General features: G+C 42.4%; 2 protein-coding genes across 3 annotated transcripts in view; both read left to right on the top strand.

Moving 5' to 3' along the window:
- RBBP5 (RB binding protein 5, histone lysine methyltransferase complex subunit) overlaps nucleotides 1–26,009 on the top strand; it is a 207,557-nt gene that overhangs the window by 135,514 nt on the left and 46,034 nt on the right. The window lies entirely within an intron of this gene.
- The window catches only part of DSTYK (dual serine/threonine and tyrosine protein kinase), a 54,617-nt gene that overhangs the window by 17,953 nt on the left and 10,655 nt on the right, over nucleotides 1–26,009 (top strand). Inside the window, exons 3-9 of the mRNA XM_056845626.1 lie at nucleotides 18,652–19,315; nucleotides 20,920–21,155; nucleotides 21,463–21,546; nucleotides 21,898–22,074; nucleotides 23,907–24,036; nucleotides 24,975–25,131; nucleotides 25,507–25,639. Of these exons, the coding sequence (XP_056701604.1) occupies nucleotides 18,652–19,315; nucleotides 20,920–21,155; nucleotides 21,463–21,546; nucleotides 21,898–22,074; nucleotides 23,907–24,036; nucleotides 24,975–25,131; nucleotides 25,507–25,639 (1,581 nt within the window). The remainder of the gene's footprint in view (nucleotides 1–18,651; nucleotides 19,316–20,919; nucleotides 21,156–21,462; nucleotides 21,547–21,897; nucleotides 22,075–23,906; nucleotides 24,037–24,974; nucleotides 25,132–25,506; nucleotides 25,640–26,009) is intronic.

Here is a 26,009-nt window from a genome sequence, read left to right as displayed (position 1 = left end):
AAGAGCCCTGAGAAGATTGTGATGTGGATTATATTCCTAAATACTACTTGAAGTAGAGAATTATATGTTCTTCTGTCTCATTCTGGCCTTTAAGAAGTCGCTTCTTCTCCAGTATAAAATCAGGGCTTGGAGGGAACAATATACTATGAAAAAGGTTTGGGTGGGAGGGTAGTGCTTAACCCTTCCCCTTCCTGATAGGTTTCCTTCATAGTTCTTCCCCTGGCTTTTGCTTTTCTGCAGCCCAGTTTTCAGTTCAGTTACTGTATAGTCTTGTACTGTCATCAAGTTGGGAGTTTCACAAGGTATTTGAGGATGAAAATGCATGCAATATAAAACAAAGTTTAGAATAGTTCCCAGAGCCGTGTGACAAACCAAGATTAATTGAACACTGGCTTGTCAATTAGTTGTGCTCTTCTATCCTGCTTCAGGGAGTTTTTTTTCCAAAAAGTGCAAAACAGCTTCGAGGATTAAGCGTGGCGGGAGGAGAAAAGACTTCTTAATGGTATCGTGGAGGGCCAGCCAAGCAGCCCTTTTTGTGAATAGCTCGCATTTATTTTTATTTTGTTTACTGTTTATTTAGAACAATTTTTTGCCACCTTTCCACCCAACTTTGGTTCCCCATGGTGGTGAATAACCTTTAAAACAGGCTTTTAAATATACCTGTTATTGGAGTACACAAACCAATTAAAACGCATGAACAGGAAGGAGGGTCACTTTCGAAACAACAAATGAAACAGATGTCTTCACCTGCTGGCAGAAGACAATGATTGAGGAGGGGACAGCCAAAATCTACCTGGGGAGTGATTCCATAATTTTGGAGCAATTTCTTGGATTGCCACCCATCTTGCCTTGGATGCCAAGGGAACCCAAAGAAGGGGCCCTGAAGATGTCCAGAATAATCAGATAGGTTCAGTCCTAATGCATCTTTCCAAGTTCAAAGATGGTGAGGATGCTTCTATAGCCGGCCCACTGCTTACTTCTGTTGTCATCCCAAATCTCATTTCTAAATTGGAAAACTGCACATTAAGTTGGCCTTATCAAACCAAGTAGAATGGATATAACGATTAGATCTAGAATACTGCAGCACAGCAGAGCTTGAAGAACAGGAGTTTCTCACCCCCTCCTTCTGCTGAAGCCCATTGACCCCCCCCCCCGATTCTGCTCCGGGCGGGCGGGCAGGGAACCTCACAAACAGTATGGCATGCAAAGAGGTGATAAATGTGAGAGGTGATAAGGTAAAATTGCTCTCCTTCTCTGCCTATGTACGGTAAGTGCCATTGTGCTGGCAGGAGAACACTTTTATGTCCAACCCTTGCTTTTATGTCTTGCTTTAGCGATCACAGAGATAAGGATGGCTGATCTTTCCTGTAGTCCATTCTGAGACCAGAAAAGATTATTTCTGGAGTTACAGATCCTTTCTGGATTCACAGGTGTTCAGATTGGGAGGCTCCAGTAGAGAGGAGGAAGAGGTCAAAAATTAGCTTGTCCTCCTTCTTCCATCAGGGGTGCTGCACTAACTGAAGAAGGAATGAGTACAACACTCTCTCGTTCAGCCTTCCAGTCCTTACCTGTTAATCCATGCACATCCTGTGGCTCCAGGAATAAACTTTCCTGAGGTTGGAAAGGACTGCTGGGTGGAAGGGAACATGAAAAAATTTCTTCTGACGATAGTGCCTTCCACTGACTGATTGCTGGATCCAACCCCATACCTTTTTCCCTTCCATGCCAAATTGTAAAATGAAAATGCTTTACTGTATTCTCTAGCTTGAGGGCTTGTGTGTTGTAGGTAACGCAAAACAAGTATTCCTTGGGGTACTTGTCTCCTGTGTGAGTTATATTCACGGTGTCACTAATTGTAGAGGATCTGTTCATTCTTGAGCATATATCTGTTCTGGCTTATTCAGTGACACTGAATGCAAGCGGAAACAAGACGTTTTGGGCTTGGTTTTATGTATTTCAACCAAATATGTATTTATTCTATATAGGTCAGCGAATACAGGGCTGCTCAAATGGTTTTTGCAAAACCAGTGACAAAGAGCTCTTTGTTAGATTCCAGATTCATCTAGGACAAACTGTATGAAAACAGCCACTCAAATTAGTAAAGAGTAAAAAATTAAGGCTAGAGGTTCTGGTAGAGGGGGGAAAAGACTAGGAAGGCTATTATGAAAAAGGTTGGAAATGTTTTCCCCATGGAATTTTAAAAGAGAATTGTCTACATTATCATTGGGGAAAACCATTTTGCTACATGAACTGTTTATCTTCTCTAAGTTGGAAGTGGGAGAGGGGCATCAGTTTAAATGATTTAAAAATGTATCTCTGCTTTGCTTGTGTCTGAGGCAGCTTACAGGAAAGATCAATAATTTCTAGAGTTCAAAGAAACATATAGTTCAAGGGAAATGTTAATGCTCTTACAAAAACATTCATGTACTGAGTCTTTCAGATCATTAATTAAAGCTCCTGTCTCATGCACTCTATGAACAGTAAAAGAAATTATGTAGTCTCTCCCATTGTGCTAGGTTACAATTGGGGCACCATGCACTCACAATTTGTTGTGGCCTTTCAGTCTCCAGTCCTTCTTTGTCTGACAGGATGGAGGCATTGGTGAAGCTGGTATGAGTGCTATGTAAGAGTTTAATAAGAACTTATTTAGATGGTGAAATTAAGAATAAGAAATGCCCAGTAAAAGGAATAGATGCAACCAAAGAGTCAATTTGGTGGAGAGAAATTATGAGATAATTTGCAGTTCTCAAGTGGCTATGAATGAACGCAATGGAACTACATCTTTGGAAATGGGAAGGGCAGGCGAGGAGCAAAATAACAAGGAAGGCTCTGAAGGAAGAGGAACTAACATGGAAAATACTGTAACAAGCAGCTACGTAGACTGATGGATGAATGCTACTAGAAATGGGCAGAATGATGTGTTTCTGATGAAAAATAATTGGGAAGAAGGATTGGAGACCTTGAGCAGTGTTCCTGTAATTTTGTGTGGGCCTGCATCTGCTTGGCCTCCTTTGTGTTCCATCTCCTTTTCTGTCTCAGCTTCTTCTTTCCACCACTGAAGCTGGGACCAGAAGTATTTTCTCTGACTAAATCTTATGACGGTAGGGTTAAAATATAATAATACAAATACAATAATAAAAAATAAATAAATGAAAAACAGATGAGGCAGATCTCCCAAGCAATCTAAACAAAAAGTATACATTGCCCCAGTTTAAGTTAAGAGGGGCAGGGTTCAACCCTTCTAACCCTGAACAATATTGGCTCTTGAAACTGTGCTCCCCCATGTGCTAAGTTTTTTTTAAAAAAAGAATTGTTACCAGAATAATTTTAGCTATAGCAAGCTTCTGTCTTAAAAATTACAGGACTTAATACAATTAATAATTAATAAATACAATTTATAGTTGTGAAATGCTGCTGTGCTTTGTAAGGAGAATTGGGGAGGGCATCTTCACCACTCACTGTTCAGTACCATAGTTCATGCGCCTTGTATTACAACTTGTTCTTATGAATCAGCCACTAGCAAATCACTACCGTTCCTGTCCACTGATGAATCTCTTTTATGCCTAGTAACTGCCTGATCTCCACAGCTAATTCAGTATTCGTAATTTAATTCTCAAATAAGATTTTATCTTAATTACTTTATCTAGCTCTCCAACAAAGGTGTTTGAGGTAGCATAAATTCAATTAAAACAAATAATTTTAAAATACCAGCATAAATAACTGTATAGATATATTTTTTTAAAAAATAACTAACTGCATGGATAAGTAAAGTGCATTTTCAGTCAGCTGAATATCTGTGGAGAGGGTAATTGATGTGCCACCACAGGAAAAAGCTTGCGTCTTGTGGTCATCCATTTTATTAAATGGGGATTGCATCTGAAAGAGCAAGGTGAAATGTAGGTTCATAAAGCCTTAGTTGTAAGTGAGCTCAACCTGGGAGACTACAGAATGTGTCTGTGGCTTTACATGGGCCCATATCCCACAATACAGTTATGAAGTCCTAAGGGCACTTAAGGTTTCTTGAGGGGCCGTGATTTTTGCTGACTTGTTCTCTCCTACTGCAGCCCGCTCTGTCTCCCAGTTTTATTTCTGGGAGGTGATGCACCTTCGAGCAGCATGGTGGGGCAAAGTGGGGATGTGCCATGGGAGGGATATGGCAGAAGCAGCTCCTCCAAAGCTTAAGTGCCCTTAAAGTCTTTGGGACTGCATGGGTGAATGTAGACCGTGGTATACAAGCTAAAGCAGGGCTCTCGTCATTCAATTTCCTTGCTCTCTGGAACATGGGTGATCTTTTAAGAGTCTTAATGCTTCTCTTGAACCAGGTGTCAGCAGCCTTTTATAATTAAAAGCTAAACTATCAGTTCAGAGCAAGAGATCAAGGAAGAGCCATATAAGAGTGCTCATTGGCATAAATGAAAATAGACATTAATAGACATGTTTAATAATGCATAGTTCTCACTCTGAAGAGGAGGGCATCTTGACATGGGTGATTCCCACCAATTGCTCAGGGAGTCAGGACCAATTTCTGTAACTTCCTATCTCCTAGGCGGGAGTCACTCTGACTCAGTTTGCTTCCTGTCTTGACATGGAGTGCAGGTTCTGAGCAGGCTCGTCACCTTTCTCCTAGAGCAATTTCAGACCTTGAGAGTCTTCTAACCTCTCCCAGTCTGTCCCTCTTCTTCTTCACACCTTCTCTTTTCACTTCCTCTCAGCTCTTCTACCCTTTGTCATTAAGTAGCAGCTATCACCATGATCCTACTATATGTAGCTGGCATCCCCTTACCCAGACATCCTCATATTGTCCACTTCCTCAAAGCGGCTGCACAGATCAACACCCTCCTGTGGGCCTCAGATTCCCATCATGGAGACTCCATGTAGTTCTTTTGGTTCTCACTAAACCTCCTTACAAGCCCTTAAGGGGAGTTCCCCTTAAATGGCCGTGCATGAAAAAACCCTCACGACAGAGTGTTGGAACTGGGAGCCTTGTCAGTCAGGAAAGGCCTGTGTGTCTTCCACAAGGATAGGGTAGTGCTGAGGCTGGACCCTACCTTCTTCCCTAGAGTGAACTCAACCTTTCACAGGAGTCAAGAGATTCATCTCCCATTCCTCTGCCCACATCTTAGCCACCCCAAGGAAAGAGAGTGGCACTCCTTAGACCCCCTCAGATGTACACAGTCCATCAGAAAGATATACCCTCTTTTAATTTCATTAATAGCCCTAAATAAATAGAAGCTGTCCAGATCCGCCATCAGCTGTCCAGATCAGCCATCAGCTATGCCATTCAACAGTGCATCTCCCATACTTACAGGGCAAACAACATTCCAGTGCCAGCAGGGATCACAGCCCACTCTGTGAGATGTGCAGCCACTACCACAGTCTTCGATCATCAAGCTTTAGTGGAGGAAATATGCAAGGCGACCACATGGTCTTCAATCTCGACCTTTGTTAGACAATATGAACTTAAGTCCTTCTCCTTGGCCAACACCACGTTTGGCAGTAGAGTGCTGCAACATGTGGTGGAAGATCATTAATTCCCATCTGTCACTTGAGACACTGCTATTGGAAGTCCCATGACTAGATGCTTTCCTCCTCAGAGAGAGTACAGAACCTTTGATACTTACCATGAGGGTTCCTTCTGCTCTGAGGTTAGCATCTTGCCCCACCCCCACCCCCCAAAAAAGGAGGCAGGAAGGAAGAAAAGAAGAACCTTTACGAAAAGCAGAATCCTGAGTCTGATCAAACCTACGTGATCTAGTTGCAGGGGGAATATGCTTGCTTGTGCTAACCCTTCCTTAACCCTCCTCATATCGCTCCTGTGATTATCAGTTGTTTCGCTTCTAACAGTGACATACCTGTTCTGGTTGTTACTTTATCTCTGTTGTGTTTCTCCTGTCCTTGGATTCATTAGCTCATGAAATCACCAAACTGAGCCAAGGCAACTCCCACCTGGGAGACAGGAAGTTGTAGACATTGGTCTTGCTTCCCTGAGCAATAGGTGGAAATTGCCCATGCCAAGATGCCCTCCAGCCTCAGAGCAGAAGGAACCCCTGTGGTAAGTATCCAAGGTTCCATTTCTGTATCCTAAACATGGATTGTTGCAAGTCATTATTAGGAAGTAACACACATGAGGTTTCAAAATAAACAATTTACACAGGAACCCCTGCACAGGTGTTTGTGTGCTGGCATAAATGTATACATAATTTGTACTTGACTTACTAGCCATATATAATTTCCCTTTCTGCAAAGCATCTCTAAGAAACTCTTTAGCCCCATAAAAATCTTTGCTTGCTATTCCCTTTACACACACAGGCTATTCTAGGCATCGCACCTACCCCTCCAATATACTATGTATAAAAATTACAAAGAAATATTTTTGAAGAGCCATCTTCCTTTCTTCACAGAGCAAAAGTTGGCTCTGGAGCCATAGATTGCAGACTGCTGCCTTGAACCAAAGACATTTTAGAATTTTTGTGTGTGTTTCCTTTTTTCCCCTCTGCTTTTTTTGAAAAGAGCTTTTGCTTCCTTTCTCCTGGTATGGTAGCCTAGTCTCTAGTCTTCAAAAAACAAGAAAAAACCCAGGAATTTGCACTGGTACTTAGAGAACCACATTGTATTCCTGCCCCCTCCCCTTAACACTGATGTACTTTCCCCCTGTCTATCTTCAGCTCCTGTTCTCAGTGGGTGCCTCTGTAGAGCTTTTCTCTTTGTTGCTGTTGTCAGTAAAAGTACACAGTGAGGCGGGGGGGGGGGGGGCTCAAAGTCCAGTCTTCTCACAACTCTCTACCTCCCCCTTTCAGAAGCCAGACCAGCCTGCATCACCTGGCCCCTGGTCATACCACTAGCCATTGACAGCCAGCTGAACGTAGGGAAAGGAAACCAGGGAGGAGCCCACTGCTGCTGAACCATGCTCTGTAAGCTTATAAGATAATCAGTTGGTTTCATCATGCCTGTACTCATCTACTTAAAACAGTGGGGAGGAAGTCTTTGAGCCCTGACCATTTTTGCACCTGCCAAAATGTCCTGGATTGAGCTGCACAGCATCCCTTGGTGTCAGACACTGCATGTATAATACATTAGTACCATCTTAGTGTTTCAGCACCAAATTGTGTTAACAGAAAGTTGTAATATAAAAAGTATGTGGCAGTAAAAGCTTTATCTTGCACTTGATTATCCAGAATGCTCAGTTAACCGGCATCATCCATTGGGCAAGCTCCTCTTCCTCAGTCAGCATGCCCTCTATCATGGAAGTACCAGTCCCCGGAGTGGGAGGAATCAACCACAGACTCCCTCTTTCACACTGACACCCCATTTCTGCTTCCTCCCCCTCATCCACTTATCAACCAGGCCACTGCCACCAACTTGGATTTAGAGGGTTTGCTTTACTGAAGGCGGGCAGGTTACCCTTCCCTTTGTCGTTTGATTCCCTTGGCAAGAGCCCCTTTTATTACAAGCAGGTCGAGGCATACAGAAAACCCCAGTAAGGCTTGAAAAACGGCTAGGAACAGATTAATTTTTTAAAGGTCAAAAGTACAGCCCCCCACACACACCCTCTGATATGGTTAAGGCTACCAAGCAAAGACAAATACAGCTTCCCTAATACATCTTAACTTTACTGCCCTTGTCTAAAACAGGCTGGTCTGGCCCATGCCTCCCCAGCATGGGGGCATATCTCCCCAAGTAGTAGCCCCCTTGCTTACCAGGAAAGTGCACACAGGGGAGGGAGGATTGTATCTGTTACTCTTGGACCCCTGCCTGTAATTCAGGATTGGTTGTCATTTCCCTCCAAAATGGCAAGGTCCAGTGCTGCATCATGACTTCCCAAAAGATTTGAGAAGGAAGAGGAGGGCTAGTCCCTCTTCATTTCTAGGGAAAGAGTTCTCTAAGCAAATTAAAGAACCCTATTCTGAGGCCTAGTAGGGCCACAGGAATAGAAAACGTAACAATGGGGTAAATGGCAATGAATATGTGACCTTCAGGTCCACAGTTTGTTACACCCCCATACCTTTGGGTGCATGCACACCCCACTCTTGCCTTCAGCAGTCCTCCAGCCTTTTCTGAGCTTCTGACCCCCAAGCATTGCCAGTTGACATCATTCTTAGGTGCCCCTTTCCCCTTTGACTGCCTTAAGCTGTCAAGAGTCAGCTCTCCTGGAGGACTCCCAGGCATTTGACCCGCTTGTCTGCCTGCTACGTATGAAGGCTCCACGAGAAAGGGAAGGGTCCCGTCAGGCATGGTAGCTGTCACCATGATGCTCCCAATGGGTTGGGGTTTGGTTGCAGTGAATTCCTCTGGGTAGGAGGGCGAGGCAGGGATGAGCAATAAGTTTAATTATGTGGCATAGTTGATGAACCTACAACCTCCATTCCCCATAAGTGCTGGATAACAAAGCTTTTATTGTAGAATAACCTAGCCACTTTTATCTATGAAATCTGGACTGCTTTACCTAAAGATGCTCAATAAAATACCAAATTCAGAGTTATGGTCAGCCATGTGTGGCTCTCATGTGAATCAAAAACAAATGCAACATTAAAAAAATATATAAAAATTATGCTACCAGGTTGCTGTGAGAGACCCAGATGACTTGTGAAATGTGATGGCCCCAATGGAAAATATGAGGCTCAGACTCTCTCTGGCTTGCTTCCAATGCACACCTCATTGCTCCCCAATGAAACAAAGGAAGGAGAGGCAAGTAAGGAACCCAGAAGTTGATGGGAAGACTGAGCAGCCAAGGAGAAATGTGTGTGGCTGGATGAGATCCTTGAGGAGGACAAGGAGCAGAAGGGAAAGTGAAGCAGAGCTTGTGTGGTAGGGAAAGAGTGTGCAGGTGGACCAGGGGAACCAAGGACCAGCAGGAAATCTGGATTTCTCCTCCACCATGAGACCTTACAGTAATGACCTCTTGTCTTTACTATAATGACCCTATATGGTTCATGCCAATTAAAAGTTGTTAAAATTGGTCTTTCCACAAACACAATTAGGGTTAGAATATTGAGAGCAAGTGAAAATCAGGGTGAGGGGATATAAAGCTATTTAAGCTTCTGAGAGCTTATGGTGTCTCTCCTTGAGAGGTGAGGTATGAATCTGGGAGACATTTTCCACTGATTTTTTTTCTTGTGTCTTCCCCATTTCTTTTGGGCTCCTGGCGTTCTCTACAAGACTGATCTTGATTGTCAAGTGCCTGTCAGTAAGATGGAGAAAAGAGAGTCCCTAGAGTATGGAGAAAAATATCTCTTTACAAAGGAAAACATTCTCTCTCGACAATGGCCCGATGAGAAAATTGGCTAAAGGAAAAAAAGTGATGGTGAGAAATCAGGATTGCTCAGGCGCATGTGTGTCTTTTCTCTTCCCCCACCCACAATTCCATGAGAACCCCTAAAGTGAACTCTTTAAAGAATAATGGTGTTAACCAAAAATGCACACCTTAGTTATAACATATTTATTCAAAGCATTGCAACAGACTCCTCAAATTGATACTGGCTTGCCTTACCCAAAGGCCTTGCACAACTTATAAATGGATGCATTTACACTACCATGACACAAGTTCCACCCATGGATACAACAGCACCCCTTTGAAATCTGTTTTCAGAAGCACCATGTGCTTCCTGGTGAGGCTGGTTTTGGTAACAGCTTTGTTTTCAAGAACTTTCCATCTCACCCCTGCCCCCACCTTTTCTTTTGCAACAGCTGTTGTGCCACAGACTAAGAGCCTAACCTGGTTGTAACGTATGGTCTAAATCCCTTTTCCTGACCAGAACTTAAACAATGAAACAGCAGGCGTTGCCCACAAAGTTAACTGGGCACTGAGCTATCCCTACCCTCCTTCTACTCTTCCTGTTAATTAAATCCAAATGGTGGAGCACTGATAGCAGGAACTTATCTCAAGCTTTGTAAAGTGCTAGAAAACAAAGCACCAAGAATAGAGTTTGCAACTTATTTAATATTAAGAATGCTCATTTGATATGATGGGTATATTTATAACAACTGTAGTTACTGGGAACTTGTTCTTTTCTGTGGCTCTTTTGACATGTGTCATGGGAAATGTTCAAAATAGTAATAAAATTGCAGATGTAGAGTAGGAGAGAAACTCAGCTGAATGTTTTTCTAAATGGGTACTGTTAATGGTTACTGCAATGATCCATTTTCATATAAAGAAGAAAGTGTGAGTCTAGGAGGCATACTTAAAAAGAACCATGGAACACTGATAGCGGCAGCCTGATTTTCAGTTCCAGCATAAAGAACTTGATGTTGTTTTATTTTTGTTCAGAGGTGAAATGCTCTGAGCTTAACGTAAAGGTAGTACCCTGTGCAAGCACTGGGTGATTACTGATCCATGGGGTGTCATCACATCACGCCGTTTACTAGACAGACTATGTTTATCAGGGTGGTTTGCCATTGCCTTCCCCAGTCATCTACACTTTACCCCCAGCAAACTGGGTACTCATTTTACTGACCTCGGAAGGATGGAAGGCTGGGTTGACCTTGAGCCGGCTACCTGAAACTGACTACTATTCTGTCACCATATTGCTTAAAGATTTTGGAAAAGAAAATGCATCTGCTTTGTTTAAATAGGAAATGGATAGCCTCTCAAGTTTTCATATGTCATACATTAATTGACAATATGTCAATTCAGTGTCCTACACTAGTTTTAAAAAGTGTTTCTGGCCAGAATCAGTTCCTGAATAACTAGCTAGTGTTAATTGCAAATGGCATTCTGCACCAGCTCTCTAAGGCCACACACCTATGTAGTTTTTCTTCTTTTGAGGGTCCTAAAAGTTTTAGAATTCAATCTACTGTGCCTATCAGTCTTACATGTGTTTTGGAGCTGGTGCTGTTTCTGATTTTTCCAAGCTCTGTATCCTGTAAAGCAACACCGCATTTGACACTGTTGAAATGAATAGGTGGGTACACAACTTGATACATTTTTAGAGAAGAGGAGTTAAAATTAATAACATTTTATTAAGAGGCAAAAAAAGTGGATCTAAAAATAGCAAAATAAAGGATTACTTTGGGTGTTGTTTTTTTCACTGATGGCTGATGGAGTTACCAAGCAGGACTAAAAACTTTGAGAAGTTCTGAAACCCATTTCAAAAAGAATCTGCTATTCATTGGATTGTCATGGAGGGAGGAATGTATGCCTTCCCCAACTCTGTAGGGTCCACCTTTTGTGAGTGTGTATGTTTGGTAGAGCAGGACTGTTCCAGCAGCTACACTAAAGAATCTGTCCAGGAAACAGGAAGATCAGGGAGCTCTCTGCGGAAGTGATTTGCTTTACGATCTGTAGGTGTTTCTCCACCCCTACACAGTCATTGACCTGTATAGTATCTACTCTCTGGTTACTCTGGACTCTCAGAACAGCGAATGCTGGTCTTTGCCTGCCCAATATGGTTCGGAGTTCATTGCACTGACTGTATTAGTTTCTAAGCCATTCGTAGGCTGAAGCAGCTCTAGCCAAACTATGACTAAGATGCAGGCAGTGGAGAAATCAGGGGAGTTATTGGTCTCACCGCCCTTTTAAACATAGAGATCTCCCACCTTCTTAACAGCATAATGCTTCAAGAATTCTGGGCAAATTAGAGTTGGGCAGGTCATGGATAACTTCATAGTACCAAAACTGAGTTAACTGTATCAAATCCTTGGTAACTAATAGTGGAATCTTAAGCAAAGTTGTTAACATTGAGCTAGACAAGCCAAGTTAAACGAAGTTGTGTTCTCTGTGTGGTGCAATATTCAGACATGAGAAATTAAATGTAAAATCCCTAACTGCTTTGGTTTCTACAGTGAAATTTGAGATTACATCAAATAGATCAGGAATATCACAGGAGTCAATTTTTTCTTATCCAGCTGGTAAGCTGAGAAATACTATGCTGGACTGTGTTTTAGGGTGAAACCCACCAATCCAGGGCAGTATGCTTTTAAATGGCACCTAGTTGTACATACCTGGTATTCTAATACTGTTGGCCGGGGCAGGGAGTTGCTCCAGGTATTGCTATTGTCATTTTAGTTCAATCTCTTTCTTTATGTGTAACAAGAACAAGTCAAAACAGACCCCTTTATTTATTAAAAAATTTACACTTCACTTTTCCTCATAGTTTACTTCTTTCAGTGGGCAAGAGTTCAGATATTATTAATTTCCTATTCATTTCTTTGATTCTAATACATACAACAACAAAAACTAAGTTTGAAAAACAGGAAGATTTTTCCTTTATTATACTTGAAGATCTTACTAAAAGCTTCTCTTTCCAATTAAAAGAAACAAACATTATTTTAAATAGAATGCATTCCTTACCCATGATGTATAATTTCCAAGGCTCTCTTTTTTGCAGTGGGGGAGGGGAGGAACTATTGTAGAATACATATGTTAAGGAGGGCATTTCTGAGTTTTTTTTTAATTGCAATTTAAACTGTTAACAGACTTAATTATTGGTTTTTCTCCAATCGCTTTAGGGCAGGTTTTTTAATATTAAAGGAGACAAGGGTACACTTGAGTCACATATACTTGTATAACTACATGATTTGTTATACAGTAGTAACTGAAGCAAGGGATTACTTGTCATATTACCATTTTCCTGCATGTATGTACACTACAGCATGACCATTTGTTACTTAATCATGTGACTTTGTACCTCCAGATTTAGCAATATTTCATTTGTTTCAAAGCATCCAGACTCTGATCTTTGCCACTCTAGTGTATAAATAAGTGCTCCTTGAGGCAATGCCCTTCAGGAACACGGTTTTTATAGTGTGTGTTCTCCCCCTGTTACCCTGAGCAGGCAGTCTGGGGGGGGGGGGGAATTGTTAGCCAAATTGCTCCATTACGAATATTTATATGGGGGAATGAGCAAATCAATAACCGGAGTGGGCATAACTGCAGGATCTAAGCCTGTGTCTACCAGAGTCCATTCCGTGGTTCAAAGAATAGGGCAGAAGCAATGGAGTTAAAATTAAAAAGGTGTTTACTTGATTATATGTTCACACACAAACAAAACAGATTTTTACAAAACACACACACAGAGCCTAGAGAATAAAAAGGTGGTAGAGTAGAGCCGTTTGCCAATGTGACAGATTTCCCTTTGAAGAAGGGCAATACTGCACCTGGTCCTGTAGGGGGGGGGGACATCCAAGGTTCCTTGCAGCAGAGAGGAATAAAAAGAAGGCAGGGGGGTCCCCTGCATGTTCGAGCATTGCTGCCCACTCCGACAGAGTGACAGCGAGTATGGGAGGGAGAGAGCTAGTTTGCTTATGGCTGAGAGCGACCTCAGTTATACTCTTTTTGGGGTGGGGGCTAATGGGATTATCCCCTCGTGGTTCATTCACAAAAGATGAATGAAACCTTAATGGTCGGCTGCTAAGGTGTGTCAGGGGGGCAATTGAGACAGGTAAGCTAAAACCTATGGCCTGCGTAATTCCGGGAGGGTCTGGAGACGATCGCTGATGGGTTTAAACAATGGCGCGAACAGCTGTGCCTGGGTGAGTCACTTTCGCAATGCCGGATAAACGATTCTTAGTTGCTGATATCACGGAGGCCATTAATCGTGCAGATGGAGCAGGGGGGGAAAGGACTGCGTGCGTGTCTGATCACCTCTTGCGAAATGACCGCTTGCTGGGGACTGGGTCAGAGAAAATGGATTCCCTCTGGTTCTCTTTGAGAGGCTTCCCTGCCCGTGGTTCCTCCTTGTCAGTTTCACTGGATCGTGTGAGAGCCCTCTCCATTGTGTCTGGGGCTGGGTACACGTGTCTGCTGGGTTGCCAGGCATTGCAATCCGGGAGGTGGCAAGCTCTGGCTTACAGAATTAGCTGGAGACAGAGAGCGGGGGTGGGGGGGGGACTGGGATTGAGAACCTATGTATACCAGGATCGTCCCTGGTGAGAACTCTCAAATGAGCAGGCGGATGTCTAATTGAAACAGGTTTTATTAAAAAAAATAATAAAAACAGGAAGTAATGAGCGTACACACGCAAAGCATACAAGAGCTGACTAAGAGAAAAGGGAGGAGGTTGGATAGGGTTTAAGGGAAGGGTGACAGTTACCAGTCTTGAAGGGATGTCCAGGGAAGCAGCACTGAGGCGGAAAACAACCAGTGTTTCCAGAAGCAAAGGAGAAAGGCCCACAAGCAAGTGGAGGTGAGTGCACGGATCTAGGACACACACACAATGAATGGCCACAGGACTGATATTTATACCCCAGAATGGGTCCTGGGGCAGTATGAGGTAAACTGGCAGGAAACCCAGAGGACAAAGAATTGATTGTTTTTCTGGGGTTCTGACAAAAGGGTAGGAGAGGGTCGATAAGTCGTTAGGTCCCAAGAGAATGCCTGGGCTATTCCCTTGAATACTAATTGATTGGAGGGATGGGTGCAGATAGGGTGAGTAATGGTCTGCTCAGAGCACTTGATTAAAGTACCTTAGGGTGACACAATGGGGTTTAGCTAGCCCCATTGTCCAGCCAGGCATACCTTAAGGGCCAAGGGAAAAATTCATCTGCCAGCCTCCTTTCTGCCCAGGCTTGGCCCCCATGCTTCCATGGCACCATTTAACTGGAGGAGGGATCCACCTACTCACCCCCACACAACAAAAACTGGCCAGTATACCTCAGTCCCTCACTCCTTAAGTATGCTACACTTCAAATCTAGTTATGATTACTCAAGAGTTTACGTAGGAAGAACAGTTATGTGGAATAAGGGCAAGTATCCAGTTGCAAGATATTACAGAATGAGACTCAAACTACTTTCAAACTAGAGTAGATGCTCAACTAGTTCAGTACCATTCAGCATATCAAATTCTAGCAAGCCATGTACACAACCGGATGGAACCATATTTTTCACTGTTGGTTGAACGAAGACACAACATCAAACTTTATGTGGTGATACAGCTCAAACCTTGTAACTTTTAGGGTTTTTTCCATGAGTTCTTTGTTTACCTTCTCAGTAAATTTCTTCTGCAAAAGTGGCTGCATCACAAAAATCTCTCCCCTGCCTTTTGCCCCATTATACTTCTCACTCTTCAGCAGAGAGATGAGTCATTGAGCACTAAGTCTTGGTGGCATTGTCACGCAGAACTGTAAGAGTGCAGAGGAGAATCTCCAAATGAGGAATTGGCATTTCCTCCTTTGGCCACTGTATGTTTTAGGGTGACAAATCTACTGGGGGGAGCTCAGTGTTATTTAGTTAGTGTTTTCAAATATGTTAACGAGTGTTTGTTTTTAAAAAAGAAGGGAAAAGAAAGGTTGTACCGATTTCCACCAATTCCACCCATGGGACTTGTTCAGAAGAACAAACGGCACGCCTGATCTAGCCACATCTAGAATGAGGGAAGTACTAGCATCCTGGGTAGACTGGCGAGAGGTACTCTGCAGCTGTGCTTTGTTTTGAGGCTGTTCCTTGCTACAGAGAGCTTTCCCCTTGTGATGCCTGAATGCATGTTGTGCAGGCAATCCCATGGAAGTGGCAGACTGGAGCCTCCCTGCTGCTTTGCATGGCAGGCTAGGCTGCATCTTCTGCTGTCTTTCATGGTGCAAAGGGAAGAGCAAAAGAATGTCATGGAAGGAAGAAGGACACCGAAGTGTAAACTTCTTTTCTTCCAGCAAAGGATATTGCGTTGTAAACATGCCCTCAAATGGTAGGACATCCCTTAATAGGAAACTGACTTTCAAAATTGAAGGCATCTAAAAAGTACCCAGCTTGCTGGGGGTAAAGGGAAGATGACTGGGGAAGGCAATGGCAAACCACCCCGTAAACAAAGTCGGCCTAGTAAATGTCAGGATGTGACGTCACCCCATGGGTCAGGAATGACCTGGTGCTTGCACAGGGGACATTTACCTTTACTTTATAAAAAGTAGCACGAGAATTTGCTGAATAAGATCACCTTTTGCTTCCTCCTCTCCACTATCAGTAATTGTGAATCTCCTCCTGTATAGCATATGTTTATTTAAAAATGTATAGTAGTAATGTTTTCAATGTATAATATTTGTCTTTAGAAACAGGCGTTCAAAAGGAGAGGCTGATTTCTCTGAAGCCTTTGTCCCAAGCTTTGCATATATAAAAAGCTTACTCAGTGAGAGTCCTTTTTTGTGTTTGTAGTAAATCCAGCATTTTCCCCATTAAAACATTTGAATTTGCCCACTCATTTGTATACCCCTCTTTTCTGAAATGAAGAAAATAGTGAGGGTCAGTTGCAAAAGCGAGTTTCCACAGCAGGATACTTTCTGTTGAAGGAGAATCCTCTCGCGTAACAATTCAGCAGTTGTCTGTCAGAAGATGCAGAAACTACAAGGAAACAGCTGATGATGCCTTGCTAGATAGCCTCTAACAGTTGTACAAGCAAGATTAGTTTGTTCGTACTGAGACTTTATCTTTAACTTTTTCTCCCCCTTGCTTATGTCTCTTAGAGACCAGCACTGGCTTCCTCCTTTGTTTACTGCCATCCTGGTGAATGTTAAGAGTTGCACATCTAGTTTTGTTCTCAACTCACACTCTTGTCGAGCTACATCAGTAGTTTTGTGCATTTCCATTCTTGAGAATCCCATGATAGTCATAATAGGAAAATTGCAGCTAAAAGTTTATTTTAGGCATTGGGGGAGGAGAGGAGACCCTGGAGGTTATGTTGCATGGTTGAGACTACTTAAGGCTTTAACTTTTTAAAAAATTGAGTACTCTGATGGTTTTACCAGAATGGCTTTGCCAACAATTTTAGGATCTTAGTCATATCCTGGCTTCAGCCCTGGGTCTATCGAGGGAAATCCAGATGTTTGCTCTTCAGGTGATGCTGGAAAGATGAATGCCCAAATCATCTAGAGTGCTTAAAAGCAAATCGTGCCTCTGAACTAGTCCTTTCTTTTTCCTAATGTTTTTACCAATTCACCTGCCTGTTCAGTTGCCATGAGACATTTTGAGGCTACAGGCCAGCCTAAGAGGTCAGGATGTTATCACAGCCAAAAATTACCCTCTCGTGGAATATCCAGGCACTTAAGTCATCAATTGTATAAAAATGTGTACCTCGTGGATAACTGACCAGTACTGATGTATAACTGGCTGTGATTCTTGGTATATAGTTTTGTTTTTAATCATTTGTTATTACTTGGCAATCTTACTCTGTCTTAACACTGAGAATTCCTTTGGCTAGAGAATATGGCTTAATGGAGAAAAATACGTAATGGTCTGGCTTCTGCTGGAATGTGCACTGGAAATGTTGTGTGGCTAGGGATGTGTATAATAGTGTATCTAAAGCTCAAGCAAACATTATTAGTTGGAGGACCAATGTACTGTAGTGTTGGACTAGGCTCTAGAAGGCCTGGGTTCAAGTCCCCACGCTGCCACAAAGCTCAGCGAGCTACCTTGGGCCAGTCACACCCTCTGACCTACCCCACAGAGTTGTTGGGGAAGGGAGAATTGTGCGCACTGTCCTGAGCTCTTGGAGGAAGAGTGGGATAAATGCGTAGTAAATATTATAACATATTTGTGCATTTTTATGCTTGTAAAGTTAACAAAGGAGAGCAAGACAACTTTAAACAATATTGGATGTATGATGTAATGATTTTATTAAACTGTAGTCATCAGGGTAGGTTTCCAAATGTATAGGTCTGATTAGCAGGGTGTTGACAGTACTTGAGGATGATGTGAATGCCTAGTTTCTGCCGAGGCTCTAAACTGTATTTGTGCTATACTGCTTCAGACTGCAGATGTGGGCAGTTACAGATGAATGTTCCTCCATACACACACAAAAAGTCCTCCTAGGCTGTTAGTGTAGCTGCTAAACCGTTGGACTAGCATCGGGAGGCCCGGGTCTATATTCCCATTCTGTCGTGAAGCTCACTGGGTGTCCATGGGCCAAGCACTCTCTCTCAGCCTAACCTGACTCATGAGTTGGTTGCTGTGAGGATAACATGGGCAATGGGAGAATGCTGTACATTAGTCTGAACTCCTTGGAGAAAGGGCAGAGTAAAACTGTACTAATAACTATGCATAGGAAATAAAAGATTCTAGCCTGACTTGAGGAGAGAGTGCTAATTCTATGTAGGATTTTTAAAAATAAATGGAGGGAGCATTCCATCATGCTGCTATCTGCAGTGATGCATCTCAGGTTTAACACATCAGTGAGTATGGGACTCCATGTTTCATGTAGTTCCTCAGCAGAGGTAAAAGTCAACTTGGAGGTGGTGATATATATATACACATACACACACACACACACACACACACATACTGCCTAACAATGGTTATTAACTACCTGCACTTCCACTGTGAGAAGTGGGACTAACTTTAAAGTACTTTTATTTGGTATCCTCAGGGTAAAATACTGCTAGTTTGCCTCACTAGATAGGCTTTTAGAATATGAAGTGATCTTTTCCTTCAAGAACTGTGGCTTGCAACCTTGAGACACACTGTACTATTGGTGAGTGGGAAGATTGGGATTTCCTGCAGTAGTGTTTTCTTAGACCGGTTTTTTTTTTAAATCCACGGAGGGGGAACTTTCTTCACGCGCAATGATGAATTGCATTGTTCTGTTTGCATCTTTCTTAAGTTCGGATTGCCCTTGAGAGAAGTGGTGGGGGGGGGGAGGTTTGTTGCTATTGATGAAGAAGAGAGAAGAATCCTGACTAGAAAACTCTAATGGTTATAATTCTAATGTTAAGCTCATAATGTGTTGCTGTTTTCAGGAGGTGGACATTGTGGTAGCTCCATGTTGGGGATTCCAGTCAGCAGAGGTCACCTTGGGGGAATACATGAACCATGTCCTTCCAGTCATCATCTTTGCCATTAGTGAAGCAGAGCTCTCTGCCCTGGATATGCGTGAACTGCGGGAGATTAAAGAGAAATTCTCTCCACCTGTCTTTTTTATTAAAGTGCCGGTTTTCGGGGCTGAACTAATAACCCCTCAAGATACAGAGAATGAAAAGTCATTGCTTTATCGGCAGTTGCTAGACCTAGACAACCTTAGTACCAACCACTGCGGCTGTGGAGCTTCCAGCTTTGATGCCAAAGCCGAGAGCATGCTGGTAGAACAATCGGATAAGATTCGCCTGCTTAGCACTTTCGCTAGAAAGGTGTTGCAGAAGCACTTGGTAGATGCAGCCACGATCTTGAACATAGTGCACTGCCGTTGTCTGGACATATTCATCAACCAGGCCTTTGACATGCAGCGAGACCTGCAGATCACCCCAAAGCGGCTAGACTATACTCGTAAGAAAGAGAATGAGCTGTATGAGTCTCTGATGAACATAGCCAACCGCAAGCAAGAGGAGATGAAGGACATGATCATTGAAACTCTCAATAACATGAAAGAAGAGCTGCTGGAAGATGCTGCTAATATGGAATTCAAAGGTAATCTCCAGGAAAACAGAAAGGGATTGGCAAAGTACCTGACCTTGTTTTCCCCCTTGACTTTCCAAAAAACTAAACATTCACTTATTGGTTGTAAATGCAGGTTCCCTTTATATGCACTCACACTGGCAGGAGTGTTGCCTCCTTCACCGTTGTTCCCACAGCAATCTGGGTGTAAAAATGTGCATACGTGGTTCTGTCCCGATGGCAAGATGACATAACGTGCAAAAAATGTCTGGTCTCTTGGGAGGTGTGCAGCTAGCTTGCGTGTCGTATAAATATGTCATCAGCATGAGCTGCAAGGGTAAAAGGTTGTTTATAACTGGACCGTCACATCAGTAAAGGTCTGTGCAGAAGGCCTCCAAAAGTGCGATTCCAGCTTTGTAAACAAAGCGTTTTCTTGTTCTATAATGCATTACTCACTTCAGGAAGAACGGCAACATGGGCATTTCTCTTTTGAAAGTGTTGCTATTTATGCGTAGCCTTGCTGTTTCCAGGAAGCAGACTTTATGAGGAAGGGGAGGGGCTTCATTTTGAAGCAGTAGAGCTGAAAGTGAATACTACACTTTGTCTGATTTAATTTTGTGAAAAAGTAAAAATTTCCAAGTCAGTCTCCTTCTTTTAAAGGCAGCAATAAAAAAAACCCCTCAGTCTTCGGCAAAAAATGGAGCCTAGTTAATTATCTGTTTAAATGCTGGCGGGTCTGTGGTATGTCAGAACTGTGCATTACACAGTACTAACATGTAAGCAGACTTGCAACCTGAGCTTAAGCATGTTTACATAAAAGTCCCAGTAAGTATGTTTAGGATTGCAGTCCCAAAGTTACTTATCACTTAAAGTAAATTCTTGTAAAATTATCAAATAAGTGAAGCGTGCCTTTAAGGAATAAACCAGTACTTTATTTATACAATTAATTGGTTGGACTTTCTGAAGAGGTAGATTTATTTTTCTCTTTAGTCTCCTTTTCAGCTGCTGTATGCCGATACTTGAACTCTGTGAGCAAGCCCTTGTGCAGTGGAATTCTTTACCGGATTAAAAAATAATAATCTGTAAACGCTGTTGGCATAAAGTGATTGAATGGGTTGGATGTAACAGAGGATTTCTGTTTGTAGTGCAGCTTCCTCGCCTTTCCTGTCCTGCTGTATCCCCCAATGCCCCCATGCTGTTCCTAGGGGTGTTCCATTGAAGCCAGTGTGTTTAGCTAAAATGTTAAACATGCATATATTTACGTTGTAAACAAGTGAACAAGATTAATCTGCCATGGAAGCTGTAGAAATATCTTTGAATGTAAACTTACAATAGCAATATATGGCATCATTCAGTCAAATTTAACCCTTTGAATTACAGTAAATTAAGTGACAGAGTTAAGCAGAAGCTTGAATGTCTCATTGACATAAGTGACACAGCGCTTAATTTGTCTGGGTTGTATGCTTTGTTCATATGCATACAATTCCTCACAAGGCAACCAGCCCAGGTAGAGCCTTGAAGCCTTCCATTGCACAGGAACAACTAAAGCTGCTGTCGCATTAATTCTGGATAGATGCTCATATATGCTAGGATTGTGATGTCATGCATTTTCCCCATTGTTTTCACCTCCTCTTCAGATATTATCATTCCTGAGAACGGAGAGCCTATTAGTTCCAGAGACATAAAATGTTGCATTAAGCAAATCCAGGAATTAATAATTTCACGACTAAATCAAGCAGTTGCAAACAAGTTGATCAGTTCTGTGGACTACCTGCGTGAGAGCTTTGTAGGGACTCTGGAAAGATGTCTGAAGAGTCTGGAGAAATCTCAGCAAGATGTTTCAGTGCATATTACAAGCAACCATCTAAAACAGGTAAAGAAGCATGAGAATTAATAAACTAGTTTAAAGAATGGTTCTAGGATAGTGGTTGGCTGAAGCCTGTATTCACAAAGGTAACTAGGTTGTGGAAAGAGATAAATTCTTCAGTGTTATATTATTAAAAACAGATGACTGAGCAATTTTTCTAAGCTGGGAGAAAGCACTCAAGTTCATTGTACTCCTGCTTGTAGAGATCTAATAAATTAAGACTCTTGTCCAGTCATTCTGTTTGTTTTAGTCCATAGAATTGGCAGTTGTAATTTCACAGATTAGAACATGATTAATGCATTTTCACTTACAGATACTGAATGCGGCCTATCATGTTGAAGTCACTTTTCACTCGGGTTCAACAGTAACAAGAATGTTGTGGGAACAGATCAAACAGGTATTAGTACTTTCATAACATTAATTGTAGATTTGATCTTCAGTAAATCTGTTGTCATTCAGATGATCACACCGGAACTGGGCTTGTGGAATGCTTAGTTCTGACACTTAGCAATGTCTGCTTCCAGAGCGGATTAACAACTAGTTAATGCAAAAGACACAGAGTTAAATCACAGCGATGTTGTAAACAAAAATAACTTGTGTGTGTGTGTACACATACACCACACACTTTCACTCTTCATCATTTTGAAATCAGTTTTGTCACTGGTCAATAGTACAACTACAAGACAGATACAGTAGATTTTTAATACTGTAGTTTTGACTGTGATACAGCTATCTTCTTTTCCTTTAGATAATACAGCGGATTACATGGGTGAGCCCACCGGCTATCACCACAGAATGGAAAAGGAAAGTAGCCCAGGATGCCATAGAGAGTCTTAGTGCATCCAAGCTGGCTAAGAGCATCTGCAGCCAGTTCCGGACGAGGCTAAACAGTTCCCATGAAGCTTTTGCAGCCTCTTTGCGACAGGTAAGTTTGACATAAAGGGAACTTCAAAAGATTGGCAAATTTACACCAGCCTTTCAAGTAAGTAATTTTGAGAGGCAGCCCCAGCTCATTCCTACTCCTGTGCCAGCAGGACAATATCTTGCCTCTCCTGTCCTTTAAGACTGGAAAAGATGGGTGCATTGGCGCACAGACCTTGTTCTGTAGGACAGAAGATCTTACTGCAAATGTATGTATTATCTGAGTCTTTAATGATAGGAAAGGTGGCAGTGTAGTTTGGTTGAAATATGCCCTGCACTTTCCACCAGCAAAGTTCCTGAGGCAACAAATGAATCAACTGGAAAAAAATTACAAGAGGAAAACTTCAAGTAAAAGGGCTATTTCCCAGAAAATATAAAATATTATGGGGTTTCAAGCAAGTTGGGACAGGATTAAATACAAAATAGAGAATTCTGAGCTGTGAGAATTTTGTTGTTTTAAAGCACTAAAACATTTGCACAAATGAATCATTGGGTCTAACCTTGCTGAGAGCACAGTGTTGAAAAATTTCTTAGATGCATGCACCAAAAATAGATTTTTTTTATTCCCTCTGTGATGGTACTGTGAAGAGGGAGTTGTAGTGGATTAAGATTAACAGGCTGCTCTTCCAGAGCAATTACTGCTGAAACTGGCAAAAGTGCAACTATTTAAGAAGGGCAAAGCCAGCGTGGCAAACCCATGCATCACAGGGGCCATTCCTGAGATGTGCAAACAGGCCAGTCCAGCACAGTGTCTTCATCTGGTCTATGCCAGCATTACCAGAGCCACTTCTGTATACAGAGTTGTTTCTTTATATTCGTGCGGCTCTGAAGACCTGGTGAAATGGTTGATAAGGCAAGACAATAGCAGGCAATAGTGAATCTTCATGTAAGCTCTTCCCTTACTCCATAACACTTTCTCCCTAGAAGTCTGAGGTCAGGCAATAAGTGACAGTTCTTTTTTTGGCCTTCTGTACTCACGCTTACACTGACTATATGCTAGGTAGATGGCTCACTGACAGTTGGAGGATTATACAGTTAACATTGGTGTGGAGTTAGAAGAATCAACAGTGCCCTCTGGGATAACTTGTAGATGCCAGTTAGCCAGTAGGAAAACATGCTTAACATTTTGGAGGAAAAGTACAATGGCTTTAAATGCAGTTTGTAGTTCTGTTCTTAAACCCATGGAGAAATTTAGTGTACTACCTTGTATCAAGATTCCAGGGTTAGGGATACTTGGAGAAAAGGATATGATGTATGCTCTTTTCAATTTTCCTGATAGCACCACTGTACTTTTAAGTTGTTTCAGTGGCTTATTACTATGATGTATCTGTTATGCTCTTTCATGCTCTTGAATTCGATGTGATCAGATGTAGTTGGAGGTTTTTATTGTGGTGTGAAAACCAATCTACCTACCTTCTACAATGGTTGAATTTCAAATAACATTCCACCAGACCTCTCACAAGTAGAAGTCCTATATTGCTTTCTTCTTTTAGGGGAGATGTAGGGATTAGATCTAGCCAGCTTTTTCACTTAACCTTGTCCAATTCCCCTCCTCAGTACTTCCCTTGTCCCACATGTGTGTTGTCTACTCAAGCCCCATTATCCTCAGCACAGCCTTTTGGGTAGCCAAAGGGGACTTCCGCCTTACTTTTTGCCAGTGGAAAACCTGGTTGGATCCAATAATGACTTGGAAAAACAGTATGCCTGAGCATATGCTACTTGAGCTGATCCGTGCAAATGAATGAGTTCTAAAGAGAAGGATTGTGAAAATCCATTTAGATGTGACTGCAGGGTGGCAAAGCTGTGCTTATATTTGGCCTTACTTTGTTTTGTTAGTTAGAAGCTGGCCACTCGGGCAGGCTGGAGAAAACCGAAGATCTTTGGCTGAAAGTTCGAAAAGACCATGCCCCTCGGCTTGCGCGCCTGTCATTGGAAAGCAGGTCTCTGCAGGATGTTTTGTTGTATGGTAAGCTGGGCCCTGGTTGGTTATCCCCCATCTGTTGATGGCTCTTCTGAATTTTTTCCAACATTTTGTAAGAATGCTGGTGGTGCTAATAGCTCCAGGGTGGAAATTTAGGGAAATAGTGTGTCAGGAGCAAGAGTTACATGCTACTTCCACAGCCTAATCAGCAATCTCTCCCATGACTGCTTCTGAATAAAATTAAAGATGTTTGGAGGTCTGGTCATGGTCTTCATTTTAAAGACCGGGTCATTCTTTTGAATGCCATATGTAAATAAAAACAGTTTCCCAGGTTGATAAAAGGGAGAGCCAGTGTGGTGTAGTGGTTAAGGTGACAGACCCAGGTTCAAATCCCCATTCGTGCCATGGAAGCTCGCTGGGTTACCTTGAGCCCAGTCACACACTCTCAGCCCTGACCCTGGCTAGTGTTTGCATGGGAGACCTCCAAGGAATACCAGTGTCATGACGCGGAGGCAGGCAATGGCAAACCACCTCCCAACATCTCTTGCCTTGAAAATCCTGTGGGGTCGCCATAAGTCAGCTGTGACTTGATGGCAAAAAAAGAAGTTGACAAAAATGGGAAGATCCATGTGTTGAACTGATTCTGGATGCATGTTAAAGAAGGAAATCAGCCCTAATGCTGAGCTTCCATACAATGTAGAATGAGTAAATAAATTATAGTTAATGAATGGAGATGTTTCTGGCACTGATAATAGGTGGGATTAATTCCAGGCGGTATTACCATGCGGGTTGTAGTGTATCTATATTTGGGTTCTTGTACTGCCAATTCAGTACTGCTAATGTAACTGACATACTGAGATGCCCACGGTGGGGATTGTGTGCTGTTGCAACATATCACTTGAGCAAGTGAAACTTGAGAAATGCACGCTACTGGAAAGGAACCTAGGAAGTGCTGTCTCTGACAAAGCAGCTGTTTGTTTCAGGTAAACCAAAGCTAGGCCGTGAACTGGGCCGAGGGCAGTATGGAGTGGTTTACTTGTGCAATGCCTGGGGAGGCCACTTCCCATGTGCACTCAAGTCTGTGGTCCCACCAGATGAAAAGCACTGGAATGATCTTGCGCTTGAGTTTCACTACATGAGGTATGTGCCATTAGACTCTTTTCTGTGAACAGACAAGCGTCTGGGAACTCTCTCTCTTGAGTTAATCTAGTCTGAGGATTGACACTAAATGTTGCTTCTGTACCAAGGACTAGTTGGAATTCTGATGCAGCTCTTATGTGAAATCATTAAAAAAGAGCGATGGCACCTAGTGCCTAATTTCTGCTGTTTGGGGAATGAGTGGCCAAAATTAAGGTCTGGAAATAGTCAGTGTTACTTGGTCATCTGGCTGACTCAGTACCTCTTTCTGCAGTATTTAGGGAGGGGGGGATTGAAAGAGAGCTACCAAATGAACAGAATTATAATCTATGTCAGCATTGTTTTTTTTACTTTTGTGCTGTATCTTTGTTTCTCTAGGTCTTTGCCAAAGCATGAGCGGCTGGTAGATCTTCATGGATCAGTCATAGATTATGGGTATGGGGCAGGTTCCAACATTGCTGTTCTACTGATAATGGAACAGTTGCACCGAGACCTCTATACAGGATTGAAGGCAAGAAATAGCAATCCTTAAAATAAGCAGTGTTAATAGTTAACATCTGTGGTAACCCCCTTTCTCTAGTTGCAAGTGTGTTTCTCAAATTATGCTATATGTGAATTACATGGTTTTGGATTTCTGTAGCTTTGTTCTTTTCATACTATTCCTAATCTTTGTCTAGACAAAGTGCTGGGTGATCTGTTCTCTCCAGCATTTTGAAAAAATATATTGCTGTTAGCCATAGAAGGGGAGGAAAGGGGGGAGGGACAGAGATGCCCATATTTTCCCCCTTCCTAAAATCATTTGCTTGTGCAGGAAGTGGGGTTAATTTTGATAGGGCCAATTATAGGATGTGTGTTGAAGAGTGTGTATAGAAGTATTAAAC

This window comes from Euleptes europaea, chromosome 2 (genome assembly GCF_029931775.1).
Source record: "Euleptes europaea isolate rEulEur1 chromosome 2, rEulEur1.hap1, whole genome shotgun sequence".
In the NCBI taxonomy this organism is placed as follows: domain Eukaryota; kingdom Metazoa; phylum Chordata; class Lepidosauria; order Squamata; family Sphaerodactylidae; genus Euleptes; species Euleptes europaea.
This window is presented reverse-complemented; position numbering and strand designations above follow the sequence as displayed.